Source organism: Gopherus flavomarginatus, chromosome 10 (assembly GCF_025201925.1).
Source record: "Gopherus flavomarginatus isolate rGopFla2 chromosome 10, rGopFla2.mat.asm, whole genome shotgun sequence".
Lineage (NCBI taxonomy): Eukaryota > Metazoa > Chordata > Testudines > Testudinidae > Gopherus > Gopherus flavomarginatus.
This window is the reverse complement of record NC_066626.1, coordinates 64,674,480-64,688,266: the sequence shown is the minus strand read 5'-3', so window position 1 is coordinate 64,688,266 and position 13,787 is coordinate 64,674,480. Positions and strand designations below refer to the sequence as shown.

Genomic DNA, 13,787 nt, shown 5'->3' with positions numbered 1-13,787 from the left:
AGAAGTGATACAGTGACTTTTCTTTCAGTTTTCACCAAAAAGATTTAGTAGCAATTGGACATCTAACACAGTGAATGGTAGTGAAAATGAGGTATGATATGAGGCTAAAATAGGGAAAGAACAAGTTAAAAATTACTTAGATAAGTTAGGTATCTTCAAATCATCAGGGCCTGGTGAAATACATCCTAGAATACTCCCAGAGCTGACTGAGGAGATATCTGAGCCATTAGTGATTTACTTTGAAAAGTCATGGAAGATGGGAAAGATTCCAGAGGACTGAAAAAGGACAAGTATAATGCCAATCTATGAAAAAGGGAAATAAGGACAACCTGGGGACTTACAGACCAGTCAGCTTAACTTTAGTACCAGGAAAGATAAAGGAGCAAATAATAAGCAATCAGTTTGCAAACACCTATAAGATAATAAGGTGATAAGTAACATTTTTCAATAACAAATCATGCCAAACCAAATTAATAGCTTTCTTTGACAAGATAACAAGACTTGTGGATAGGGGAAAAGTGGTAGATGTGGTATATATTGACTTTAGTAAGGCTTTTGATACTGTTTCACATGACCTTCTCCTAAACAAGCTAGGGATACACAACTTAGATGGAGCTGCTATAAGGTGGGTGCATAACTGGTAGGAAAACATGTTCCTAGATAGTAATAATCAGTGGGTCACTGTCAAGCTGGAAAGACGTATAAAGTGAGGTCGCATAGAGATCAGTTCTAGGTCCAGATCTGTTCAATATCTTCATCAATGTTTTAGATAATGACATAGAGAGTACATTTATAAAGTTTGTGGATAATACTAAGCTGGGAGGGGTTGCAAGTGCTTTGGAGAATAGGATTAAAATTCAAGATGATCTAGACAAACTGGAGAAATAGTCTGAAGTAAATAGGATGAAATTCAATAAGGACAAATGTGAAGTACTCCACTTAGGAAGGAACAGTCAGTTGGACACATACAAAATGGAACTCCTGGGGAAAATCTGAGCCACTGCAGGGCAGCAGAAAAATGCCCCTCCCCCCCGTAGATTCCCTTTGCTTCCTTGCAGAAAATGGTTTCTGTGGGAAAGAAAAGAGAAGCTGCACCAGTGCTCATTTTCCCCCGTCCCAGCAGCTCAGGCACTCTGTTTGGGCTGCTGGGAGAGAAGTAAATCACTCGGGGGATGGGGATGCCATGGAGTGCAGCTGGGACCTTGGTCCCAGCTGGGCGGTGAGGGTGACGGGAGGGAGATAGAGGAGAATAGAAATGGAGTTCCTCCTCCCCCTTCCCTGCACAGAGTAGTTGGGGCTGGGTCAGATCAATCCCCTGAAACTTTCCCTGGCTGCAGAAAGCTCTGTACAGGGGGGGCTGGGGGAGGTTGGGCAGATGGGAAGCAGCTCCCCGTACAGTGGCCCTTCCCCCTCCCCATGCACCCAGATCCCCAACCAAGCCCCCTGTACCCAGAACCCCCCCAACCAAGCCCCCCAAACACCCCCGCTAAGCCACACCTCCTACATCAGGAGCCCTGGACCCCTACCCCACTGAGCCCCAGCTGTCTGCACCCTGAGCCCCCCATCCCACCCAGTCCCCCACCACCACTGAGCCCTAACCACCACAGTCCCATTCCCCCTGCATGGAGCCCCTGTGCATCCAGATTCTTCCCCCACTTCCCCGAGCCTCCCACCGAGCTGCCTGCACCTAAATTGCACCACACAGAGCCCTGGTAATCTTGAGGGAATTCTTTGCCAAAAAAATTAAAATTCTGCAGAGTTCTGCATATTTTATTTGTTAAACTAACACACAAACACAAAATATATAATCACACCATTTTCGGTTATTTTTGTATTTTGCAAATAATTGAAAATGGTGTGATTATATTGTGTTAGTTTAACAAATAAAATATGCAGAGTTTTGCAAAATTTTAAAATGTATGCAGAATTTTTAATTTTTTGGTGCAGATTTCCCTCAGCAGTAAAAAAAGTGGGAAATGACAGCCTAGGAAAGAGTACTGCAGAAAGGGATCTGGGGATCAGAGTGGATTGATCACAAGCTAAATAACACTGTTGCAAAGAAAGCAAACATTCTGAGATGTATTAACAGGAGTGTTGTAAAGCAAGACACAAGAAGTAATTCTTCTGCTCTACTCTGTTCTGATTAGACCTCAACTGGAGTATTGTATTCAGTTCTGGGTGCCACATTTCAGGAAAGATGTGGACAAAATGGAGAAAGTCCAGAGAAGAGCAACAAAAATGGTTGACCTGTGAGGGAAGATTGAAAAAAATGGGTTTGTTTTGTCCAGAGAAGAGGAGACTGATAAGGGACATGATAGCAGTTTTCAAGTACATAAAAGGTTGTTACAAGAAGGGAGAAAAATTTATTCTCCTTAACCTCTGAGAATAGGACAAGAAGCCATGAGCTTAAATTGCAGCAGGATATTAGAAAAAAACTGTCAGGGTAGTTGAGCGCTGAAATAAATTCTCTCTGTCTCTCTCCCCGCCGCACGTGGAACCAGCAGATCTAAAATAGCTTATTCCAAACTCCTGGATTTAATAAAATATTTTTTGTATGACTTGCAGTCCTGACTGTTTCTAAATTGCTTCTAAATCAAGTTGGTGGTGTCACTCAAAATTCCCAACAAATTCTGTTTTTTTTAAAGTGAATGGACTGAAATGTATTCTTATGGAGGCAGAAAAAAGTCATCTTAGCCTTTCTCCCAGCCTCAGTTTTTTCTAAGTTCCATCTTTTCCATCATAGGCTTATTTTAAATTACGCACCTGCCCAAGTTGCACACTACAGTATTCTCTCATAGGGACTTTGAAGGGAATTTGAAATGAAGATAGGTTCTGCTCTGAGGAGCGCACTAATCAATCTAATCTTGTTTTCCACTGAATTTCTTTGGTTGTCTGTCTGCCAGATATGATTCTATCATTAGGCCAGAATGGCAAAAAACATGTAAAATGAAAATGGTCCCTTCCTTTTTATCCCTCATTTAATTTCCTATTTGCCATGTTTTATAATGAAGATATGTAAATGTAGCATGACACCAAGGTTGTTTGATTAGCTTTCCATTTTTCTTATTTCATGAATCATTACATCTTCAAATGTCAATATATTTTTCCCTATTTTTTTCTAATCTGACTTTTTTCCTGGTTCATGACTTTTGCAATTAAATTTGGCTCTAAACAAATTTGTGTGAACTACAATTTTTCTTAGTTTTGCTTTTTAAAATAAATTGTGTTACCAGTGCCCCTTCCCCCATACACAAACACAGAGTAACATAAGCTTCTTGGCAAATTTTGTCAGTGAAAGAATTTGTTACTTAACATGGATAATTCCAGTGTCAAAGCAGATGTTTACATATATTTTAGTTTATTTCAATAGAATGAATATTATCATATAGAACTGCTACCTTGTCATTGCTTCCTTACTAATTTCTGTCTTCATTTATTAATATTTAATAGCTGGTCAGTTCTTGTTATATCTACAGTCTGAGCCCCCTCCCCACTTTTTTTTCTATAGCAAAGCTAAGGGTATTTCTGTGCTCGCATTTCTTAGTTTTATGTCAGTTAAATTCTCTCAGCAGATGTCAGTATGCTGGCCAGTTTTGTCTGCTTGTACAGAGCAGGCTTGAATGTGAATTAAATTCAGACTTGCTGTTTGTTCATTTCAATATTCACTGCCATATCAGTTTTGTAAGAGAACTTTAGCTCAAAGGAAGTTATTGATGATTTCAAATTAGGTGACTAGAGTTAGCAGCTCCAAAAGCAGTGACTCTGCTGCTGGGAGTTCTGAAATTCTGCATGAACCAAGTCCTATTTTTGTTCATTTCTCTTGCTTGTAGCACCAGTGATGACATCAGGTAACACCTGCTGTATGTCCAGTATCATTGGTGCTGCCAGTATCATGAATGTACTGTAACTGATTTGGCTTTGATGTCTAACACGACTGCTATTCAAAATGAGCAACATTCTGTATAAATAAAAACAACAGGAGTCCTTTTGGCACCTTAGAGACTAACTAATTTATTTGGGCATAAGCTTTCGTGGGCTAGAACCCTCTTCATCGGATGCATGAAATGAAAAATACAGGAGCAGGTATAAATACATGAAAGGATGGGGGTTGCTTTACCAAGTGTGAGGTCAGTCTGATGAGATAAATCAATTAACAGCAGGATACCAAGGGAGGAAAAATAAAGTTTGAAGTGTTAAGAGAGTGGCCCATTACAGACAGTTGACAACAAGGTGTGAGTAACAGTAGGGAGAAATTAGTATTGGAGAAATGAAGTTTAGATTTTATAATAACCCAACCACTCCCAGTCCTTACTGAGGCCTAACCTGATGATATTCTGCATAAAGAAACCCTGAAAGGAAGTCTGCTTAAATTTTTACATTAGAAATGCAGATCCTAACTAGCCTGAAAGATTCTGTGACCTACACTGGAAAAGTCACCCATTGCTGACAATAGATGTCAGGAGTGGTGTTACTGAAACATTATTGAATGATGGTAAATTAGTTGTACAGGCAAGGGAAAAAAAAGAATAAGCATCAGCTACTGTAACTTTCACACTGTTAAAAACAAACTATAGGGAGATTGGGGGAGGTTTTTACTTTTTTTTTTGGAATCTAGTCCCCATTCTCCATCCTATCTCCTTTTCATAGACCTAGAGTTTTATTGCTCACTCTTATATTTTTATAGAAAATATACTAAATAATGTGGATATTTCACTTGTTTGATTTTTCCGCCGTACTTTAAATACATTAGGCAGATTTATTGTGACCTTAGTGTAGGTAAGAGTCTCTTGAAAGGTGCTTCTGAAAAACCGTGGTACCCCCAACCCACCCAGCAATATCGTCAATCTATCCAACTACACACTGAGCCCAGAAGAAAAGTCTGTCCTATCTCGGGGACTCTCTTTCTATCCTGCCACCCCCACCAACATGATACAGTTCTGCGGCGATCTGGAAGCCTACTTTCGCCCTCTCTGACTCAAAGAATACTTTCAGGACAACACTGAACATCGCACTGATACACAGGTACCCTCCCACCAACAGCAAAAGAAGAACAACTCCACATGGACTCCTCCTGAGGGTCAAAATGACTGTCTGGACCTCTACATTGAATGCTTCCGCCGACGTGCACAGGCAGAAATTGTGGAAAAACAACATCGCTTGCCTCATAACCTAAGTCATGCAGAACGCAATGCCATCCACAGCCTCAGAAACCATCCAGACATTATCATCAAAGAGGCTGATAAAGGAGGTGCTGTTGTCATCATAAACAGGTCTGACTACCAAAAGGAGGCTGCCAGACAACTCTCCAACACCAAATTCTACAGTCCACTTCCCTCAGACCCCACTGAGGAATACACTAAGAAACTGCAACATCTACTCAGGACACTCCCTACACTAACACCGAAACAAATCAACATACCCTTAGAGCCCCGACCAGGGTTATTCTATCTACTACCCAAGGTCCACAAACCCGGAAATCCTGGACGCCCATCATCTCTGGCATTGGCACTCTCACTGAAGGACTGTCTGGATGTGTGGACCCTATGCCACCAGCACTCCCAGCTATCTCCGTGACACCACTGATTTCCTGAGGAAACTACAACACATTGGTGACCTTCCAGAAAACACCATCCTAGCCACCATGGATGTAGAGGCTCTCTACACAAACATCCCACACACACATGGAATACAAGCTGTCAGGAACAGTATCCCTGATGATGCCACAGCACAACTGGCTGCTGAGCTCTGTGCCTTTATCCTCACACACAACTATTTCCAATCTGATGACAATCTATATCTCCAGATCAGTGGCACTGCTGTGGGCATCCGCATGGCCCCACAATATGCCAATATTTTTATGGCCGACCTGGAACAACGCTTCCTCAGCTCTCGTCCACTCACGCCCCTTCTCTACCTACTCTACATTGATGACATCTTCATCATCTGGACCCATGGGAAGGAGACTCTGGAAAAATTCCACCACGATTTCAACAGCTTCCACCCCACTATTAACCTCAGCCTGGACCAATCTACATGGGAGGTCCACTTCCTAGACACCACGGTGCAAATAAGTGATGGTCACATTACCACCACCCTATACCGAAAACCTACCGACCGCTATGCCTACCTTCATGCCTCCAGCCTCCATCCCAGACACATCACACAATCCATTGTCTACAGCCAAGCACTGAGGTACAACCGCATCTGCTCTAACCCCTCAGACAGAGACCAACACCTACAAAATCTCCACCAAGCATTCTCAAAACTACAATACCCGTACGAGGAAATAAGGAAACAGATCAACAGAGCCAGACGTGTACCCAGAAGCCTCCTACTGCAAGACAAACCCAAGAAAGAAACCAATAGGACTCCACTGGCCATCACATACAGTCCCCAGCTAAAACCTCTCCAACGCATCATCAGGGATCTACAACCCATCCTGGACAATGATCCCACGCTTTCACAGGCCTTGGGTGGCAGGCCAGTCCTCATCCAGAGGCAACCTGCCAACCTGAAACATATTCTCACCAGTAACTGCACACCGCACCATAGTAACTCTAGCTCAGGAACCAATCCATGCAACAAACCTCGATGCCAACTCTGCCCACATATCTACACCAGCGACACCATCACAGGACCTAACCAGATCAGCCACACCATCACCGGTTCATTCACCTGCACGTCCACCAATGTAATATACGCCATCATATGCCAGCAATGCCCCTCTGCTATGTACATCGGCCAAACTGGACAGTTGCTACGGCAGAGGATAAATGGACACAAATCAGATATTAGGAATGGCAATATACAAAAACCTGTAGGAGAGCACTTCAACCTCCCTGGCCACACTATAGCAGACCTTAAGGTGGCCATCCTGCAGCAAAAAAACTTCAGGACCAGACTTCAAAGAGAAACTGCTGAGCTTCAGTTCATCTGCAAATTTGACACCATCAGCTCAGGATTAAACAAAGACTGTGAATGGCTTGCCAACTACAGAACCAGTTTCTCCTCCCTTGGTTTTCACACCTCAACTGCTAGAACAGGGCCTCATCCTCCCTGATTGAACTACCTCATTATCTCTAGCTTGCCTGCATATATATACCTGCCCCTGGAAATTGCCACTACATGCATCTGACAAAGTGGGTATTCACCCACGAAAGCTCATGCTCCAAAACGTCTGTTAGTCTATAAGGTGCCACAGGATTCTTTGCTGCTTTGACATATTTAAACGATTAAGTACTAATGTAATAGTGTGGTGTCTGAGCACAGTTTTCAGTAAGATCTTCCCTCACTCCCAAGCTATCAGAAGCATAGGACGCTTCAGACTTCATTTAATACTTTCTGCTACAGTGTGTTCTGTGGAGATGGTTTGAAACCAGCAAATATATCCAAGAATTCGTGGTACATAATTATTTCTGTAACACTTAGAGTTCTGCTGTTCAACATAAATGTCTCACTTTCAATAAAATCCATTAAGACTCAACCAAGCATGCCACTGCATACCCTTATTAGCCTCACAGCAATTCAAAGGCACTCTGTCTGCATGTGTCATGACACACACCCTGCGGTGTTTTATGGCTCGGGTTTGCCTTTCCAAACCCTTCTTATCTGACTTTCCCTTCCCTTATTCGTTTCTCCAGTTCCCGCATGCCATAATCGAATAAACACACCCTTCATTTACTTCCTTCCTTGATTAGCTTGCTTTCTGCTGCACCTTCCATCACTTCTGTATCTCTATCATCCTGCTGCTTCAGAGACCCTTTGTTTTCTCTATGTTGGATCCTTTCCAATTAAAGATCCAGCTGTTTAAATCAGCCTGTACGTGTAGCATTAAATACACCTGAAGCATTTGTGCTCCTCGTGTAGATGATTCAACAGGCCCCAATGAGGTCTCAATTTAGCTTCCTAGAAGTCTCTCTAGTCACACATGAGACCAAAATGTGCATTTATTAGGAATGCTGGATTGAGACTACCAAAGAAACAAGAATTCGGTTCTTACTCTCTGATTTACTGCTGCAGAGTCTGTTTTTGTCCTGCTGGAGTGTTCTCTGTGATGCAGAGATAATTGCCACTGTTGTAAAATGTTCTCAATGAAAACAGTTGACATAAAACACTGAATAACTACTACAGAAACGGAACTGTCAGCTTTGTTGTTTTGTGATTCACAGTATGTTGTACTTTTCTATTCATTTTGCTTGAAAGATCCCTATAGGGATAAAACATGTAAATTATTCTGTCCTGTGCTCTCAAATATGAAGGTAACATTTCATATTAAAGCTACAATTTGCCATTGCTTTATGAATTTTCATTTAGACGTTGGGGACTGGAGGAGAAATTGTAAAAGGAATGTTTGAAACAAATGACTACAGATGACTGTACATGTGTATTTTTAGGGCCAAGTTCTTTCTTCCTTTCTGAGGAAATGAGTTTATGCATAAGGTAGTATATGGGGCTGGGAGGGTAGATCACTTCTCAAAAGGGAGAGCACCTGCTCACCAAGTCATTGGTTGCTATTGCAATCTGTTCCCCTTAATAACTCATGCAGCTGCAGAACCCTCACCAGTGAGAGATGGAAAGTGGATCCATGTAAATGTAGATCAATTGGCCATGCCTTCACCCTCATTGTGCAGTGACAGAGATCAAACCCCTGCAGAGCTGTACTCTATAGCAGTGCTTCTCAAGCTATCTGGTTTGGGGAACTGGCAATTTTCCTTTTCCAATGTGCCAGGGACTGGTGCCATATTATCCTATTTGACGCTCTTATGAGGAAACTTGCTGGGGACTGGCAGCTGATGGCTCGCGGACCGGCACTGGTCCGCGGACCACCACTTTGAGAAGCACTGCTCTATAGCACACTTCAGTGTAGACCCCAGTTTTACAAGCTTCTTGCCATCTATCTGCTACAACTCGTGTTTTGCTCTTTGGGGGGAGGAGGCCATTCTGCTCCCTTTCAAACCATATGTGTCACTTGGGTTGTTGGAGGGAGACAATTCTCAGCCCTTAAAAAGATTAGGAGACACCAAAATTAGAATTGGTGTCCATTTAGAAGAGTCAGCAGTCATTATTTTCTCTCTGAATTACATTAGCTGTGAGGCCCTAGTCATGGACCAGGACCCTGTAGTGCTAGGAGCTGTACATAGAACAGTCTATACAGAAGACCAGAAACAACAGCTTGATACAGAGATACAGGAGTGCAAGGAAACAATGAGACAACATTGGTCGGCGTGACTGACAGTGGTCTCAGCAGACTAGTGGCCTATCAAGTTGTAGGCATCAGGGTAAAAAACATGTGTTGAGGAGTGATTTGAAGGGAGATAATGAGGTAGCTTTGCATATGATTAAGGAGATCTCTTTCCAACCATGAGGGGTTAGTATTGGAGAAAGCACAAAGGTGCTTGTCTGAAAAGTTAACAAGTGGGCAATGGAAGTTGGCATCATGGGCCAATCCTTAGCAGAAGTGAGCATTTCAGTAGTGAATGACAGATGGCAGGTGCAGTGAGGATACGCCATGAAAGGCCTGGAAAGTAAAGACAAACAGTTTGTTTTTGATGTGATAGAGAAGGGAGAGCCAGTGGAAGGATTCAAAGAGAGAGGTAAATTATACTTTTAAATCTTTTCTAGTTTTTGCTATAAATTAGGGACAGAAAGGAATTTAAAATTTTTTTCTTTGATTCTTTACACTGTTCCTTTAAACAGCTAGTCTCAGATGAATATGCTAAGTTAATAAAGTGTAACCAACAAAACCAAATATCAGACATGTTCATTTTCCATTTTCGTTTATATGAATGCACAGTAGTTAGTGACTTTTGAAACCTACATTTGTTCTTCTCAAAGCCTGTTTGGTTGCATCTATGGTTGGTGACGTTTATTACCATTTGGTGACATTTTTGTAATTGCACAATTTAGAAATGATTAAGGTTTGTTCTGGGTAAAGGAAGTTCTTAAATTTAAGAGAGAAGCTTAGTCAAAGAAGAACATGAACGGTTTTAATTACTTGTTTTTCATTCAGGTGTATGTTACGAGTACTGGATTCGTTCGGGACTGAACCTGAGTTTAATCATGCTCATTATGCCCAGTCTAAAGGCCACAAGACGCCATGGGGGAAATGGAACCTTAATCCACAGCAGTTTTATACAATGTTCCGTAAGTATCCTTGTTTTCATATATAATTGCTTCTAGAGCGAGAATTAAAAGTGAATGTTCCCATTAGGGAGAATCTTTGCAGTTTCAAAAGCTAGGTCATAATCTAGCAAAACACAGAGGACAGGGAGCTTGTAATTCTGTTTTTGAATATGCAAAGCTGCAGTACGCTCAGCACAAATGCATAAAAGAACAATATTAACTGGATATACATTTTGGTAAGGAGGTTTATTCTGAAATTAGCTTTCCAACACACACTGATGTCTGGAGTTCACTTTTGTTAGCTTCAGTGTCTCAAATGCTTCTGTGGAGTGATTGGTGGTTGTTTTTTGACACATTTGCAGAGTGATTCCATTTGGTAGACTAAGTTACTGTTGTATTTGATCATTTTTAAGTCAGAGTTCTTCAGGCTGTGATGTTGTACTTATGCCTTTTTTCATAAGTTTTGTCTTTAACTGAACAGAGCACAATGCTTTCCCCACTGCTTTTCGTTCAGATATCATAAACTCACAATCTCCATCATTCAACGTAATTTTTGCATCTGTAGTTTTTCTTGCAGATAGTTTCAAGATTTGCTTGCACCTGGTTTGTTTTCCAGTTATGAGCATTTAAACTGAGGTGGACTTATTCAAATTATTTGAACCCAACAACCTGCAAGGCTGTTGAAAATTAAAACATGTACATGAGAACAATGTAGCTGAAAGTTGCACTTACTGACTATTATAAAAAAAAAAAAAAGTAAAGCTGTTCAGTGGCTCTGAAATGTTTTAGACAGCTTATGCAATGCCTGATATGTGTGTCTGATCAGTGTCAGCTAATCAAATTGTTGGAGGGAGTGTAGTGTGTTTAGATCAAGAAATTGGGAGCCAGAACTTTTAGATTGTATTCCTGTCTCTGCAGCTGTGACTCATTTATGTGATTTTTAGGCAACCTAGCTAACACCTCCTGTGCCGTTTCAACAGGCATCAGCAAAAACAAGGCAAGCATGTTTATTGGGGGACAGCCAGGTTTTTTCCTTGAAAAGACACCAGATATATGCCTATCCAGATGCATCTGACGAAGTGGGTATTCACCCACGAAAGCTCATGCTCCAAAACGTCTGTTAGTCTATAAGGTGCCACAGGACTCTTTGCTGCTTGTACACTGTTAGCACTAAGGGGTTAATGCAAGGGCAGGGAACCTTTTTTCTATCAGAGGCTACTAACCAACAGAAAAAATCAGTTGCGGGCCACACACAGTCCTGCCGGGGGTGTGTGGGCTCTCAGGGCTTCCCCCTAAGTTCCGAGGTGAGGCTAAAAATGAGGGGTTCAGGGTATGGGAGGGGGCTCCAGGTTGGCGCAGAGGGCTGTGGTGTAGGAGGTGGTGAGGGCTCCGACTGGGGGTGCGGGATCTGGTGTAGGGCTGGGGGTGAAGGGTTTGGGGTGCAGGAAGGGGTTCCGGGCTGGGGCCAAAGGATTTGGAGTGCGTGAGTGGGCTGGGGCAGGGGGTTGGGGTGTGGGAGGTTTGAGATGCAGGCTCCAAAAGGGAGTTTGGATGCAGGAGGGGGCTCAGGGCTGCAGCAGGGGGTTGGAGTGTGGGGCCTAGGAGGGAGTTAAGGTGTGGGAGGGGATTCCGACCTGGAGCAGGGGGTTCAGGGTGTGGGCTCTAGCCGGGCAGTGCTTACCTCGGGCGGCTCTCAGTCCGTGGCGCAGCGGGGCTAGATGCAGGCTCCGCGTGGCTCCTAGAAGCAGCCGCCATGTCTGGCCCCTATGCAGAGGGGGCAGGGGGCTCTGCGCGGTGTGTGCTGCCCACACCCACAGGTGCCGCCCCCACAGTTCCCACTGGCTGTAGTTCCTGGCCAATGGGAGCTGCGAAGCTGGTGCTCGGGGCACGGGCAATGCACAGCGTTTCCCTGATAGACCTTGCTTCTAGGGGACATGCCGGGAGCTGCACGGAGCAGACAGGACTTCTGGCAACCCGGTGCTCATGACTACAGCCCCACGGGGGAGGGGGCCAGGCTCAGGGCTTCCAGCCTGTGGCACTGAGATTTGCTGAGGGCTGGCTGAAATGAAGCAGCTGGATTAAGGAAATAGAGACAAAAGGGTGGGATTTTATTTTCCATACAGTAACCAATAAATAATGAGGAATGAAAGGAAGAATTACATGTTTGCCGAATGTCGAGAGAGATCTGGGACAGTGTATCTGAGAAATAGCTCAGGAACATTTTGAGAGTGTTGCCAATATGCTGCCAAACTTCACGAGAGCAAGGCTTATCTACTGTGCAAGTGCTGACAGTGGAAAGTAAACCAAACCCAATTTATTTAGAACACTGTGAAGCTTGTCCCTGAATTAATGGGAGTTCCTCATTGTTGCAGATTCTGTAAAAGAACTCCTTATTTGCTTTTTCATTGTTCACTATATTTGAGGCTACTTGCCAAGTCATGGCTACTTGCTGTCTACCATGCTGTTGAATTTAACTGCTCTGTAAAAATCTGAGACACATTTAGTTCGTCATGCACTATGCATACAGTCCTAGAGAAGTACAGTGAAAATTGTTCAACAAATAAAGGAGCTGCATTCACAATTGTTTAGTGGCAAGTAACAAAAAATATGGTAATGATTTGTGACTAGGAGATGTTACTGAACAGGACAATTCTAGGCAGGGTTTGAGAGATGGTGGATGGTTGAGCAAAGGTGGCTTTTGCTTCTGGTGACCTAATCTCATATTCTTGGTTCATGTCACAAATAGAAATTTAAAACCAGGGCTCATTTGTGAGGCATTATTTAATACTGTTGGTACATAACTTTCTGCATGAGGCCCTGCACAAGATAACAGCTCAGAATGGTGGTGCATTGGGATAATAGTTGCAAGGGCAATCCTGTGCCCATCATCTGTAGGTTGTTCTTAGTTTCTCTCTTTAATGCACAGGGAATTCTCTTTATTTAAAGGAAAAATATTTTTAATGCAGCAAAACAGTAAATATTGTTTTTACCAATTAATGAGTGTACATCCAGTGGTCTGAGCAGCAGGCTTGGATACACGAGTCCTGATAGCTAATCTCAGCTATGGATCTGATTCTCTTTGTGGCATAACCTTTTTTTCCCCTTTAGTTTCCTCCCTTCTTAAATGTGGGTAATAGTTATCCATTTTCACAGATTTTGAGAGGTTTAATAGTTCTTAAAGTGTTGCATATATACTAGGATTTACTACTACTCCTGCGCAGAACAACTTCATAAATTATATTCAAAACAGTATATGTATGTATAAACTATTGGTGTTTACCAGATAATATTCATCCAATTTTTAAAATTCTATATATGGTGGTTATTCTGATTCCTCAGTACTTGGCATTTTATCACAACAGAGATGGTAAAGATATAAGTCAACCAAACTCATTCTGAAGCATGTGCAATTGCAGTGCTAGAGACCTTCAAGGATTTGACATCTTGCTAAATCTGATGGAAAAGAGCCAGCTTTCTTGGCCTCTCACTCACCCAGAGGTAGTACAATCTTTTATTGGGTTGTGACCTTAAAATACTTATCAGTAAAGATTTTACAATGTGATTGTAACTCAGCTTTATTTCTAGGGCTTTGTTTATGAGGGCAAAAAATTACCACTGGATAAAAATCAAGCAAACAGGAATCAGGCAGGCAAAAGTTGGTAGAA

At 42.5% G+C, this 13,787-nt stretch overlaps 1 protein-coding gene across 5 annotated transcripts in view; it reads left to right on the top strand.

Annotated features, from left to right (window-relative positions):
* Window positions 1-13,787, top strand: part of MGAT5 (alpha-1,6-mannosylglycoprotein 6-beta-N-acetylglucosaminyltransferase) — a 257,920-nt gene that overhangs the window by 164,264 nt on the left and 79,869 nt on the right. For all 5 annotated transcript variants that reach the window (XR_007768282.1, XR_007768280.1, XR_007768281.1 and 2 more), the window contains exon 10: window positions 10,010-10,143. Coding sequence is in view for 1 of the 5 variants with exons in the window: in XM_050916018.1 (XP_050771975.1) it covers window positions 10,010-10,143 (134 nt within the window). In the remaining 4 variants the exon portion in view is untranslated. The remainder of the gene's footprint in view (window positions 1-10,009; window positions 10,144-13,787) is intronic.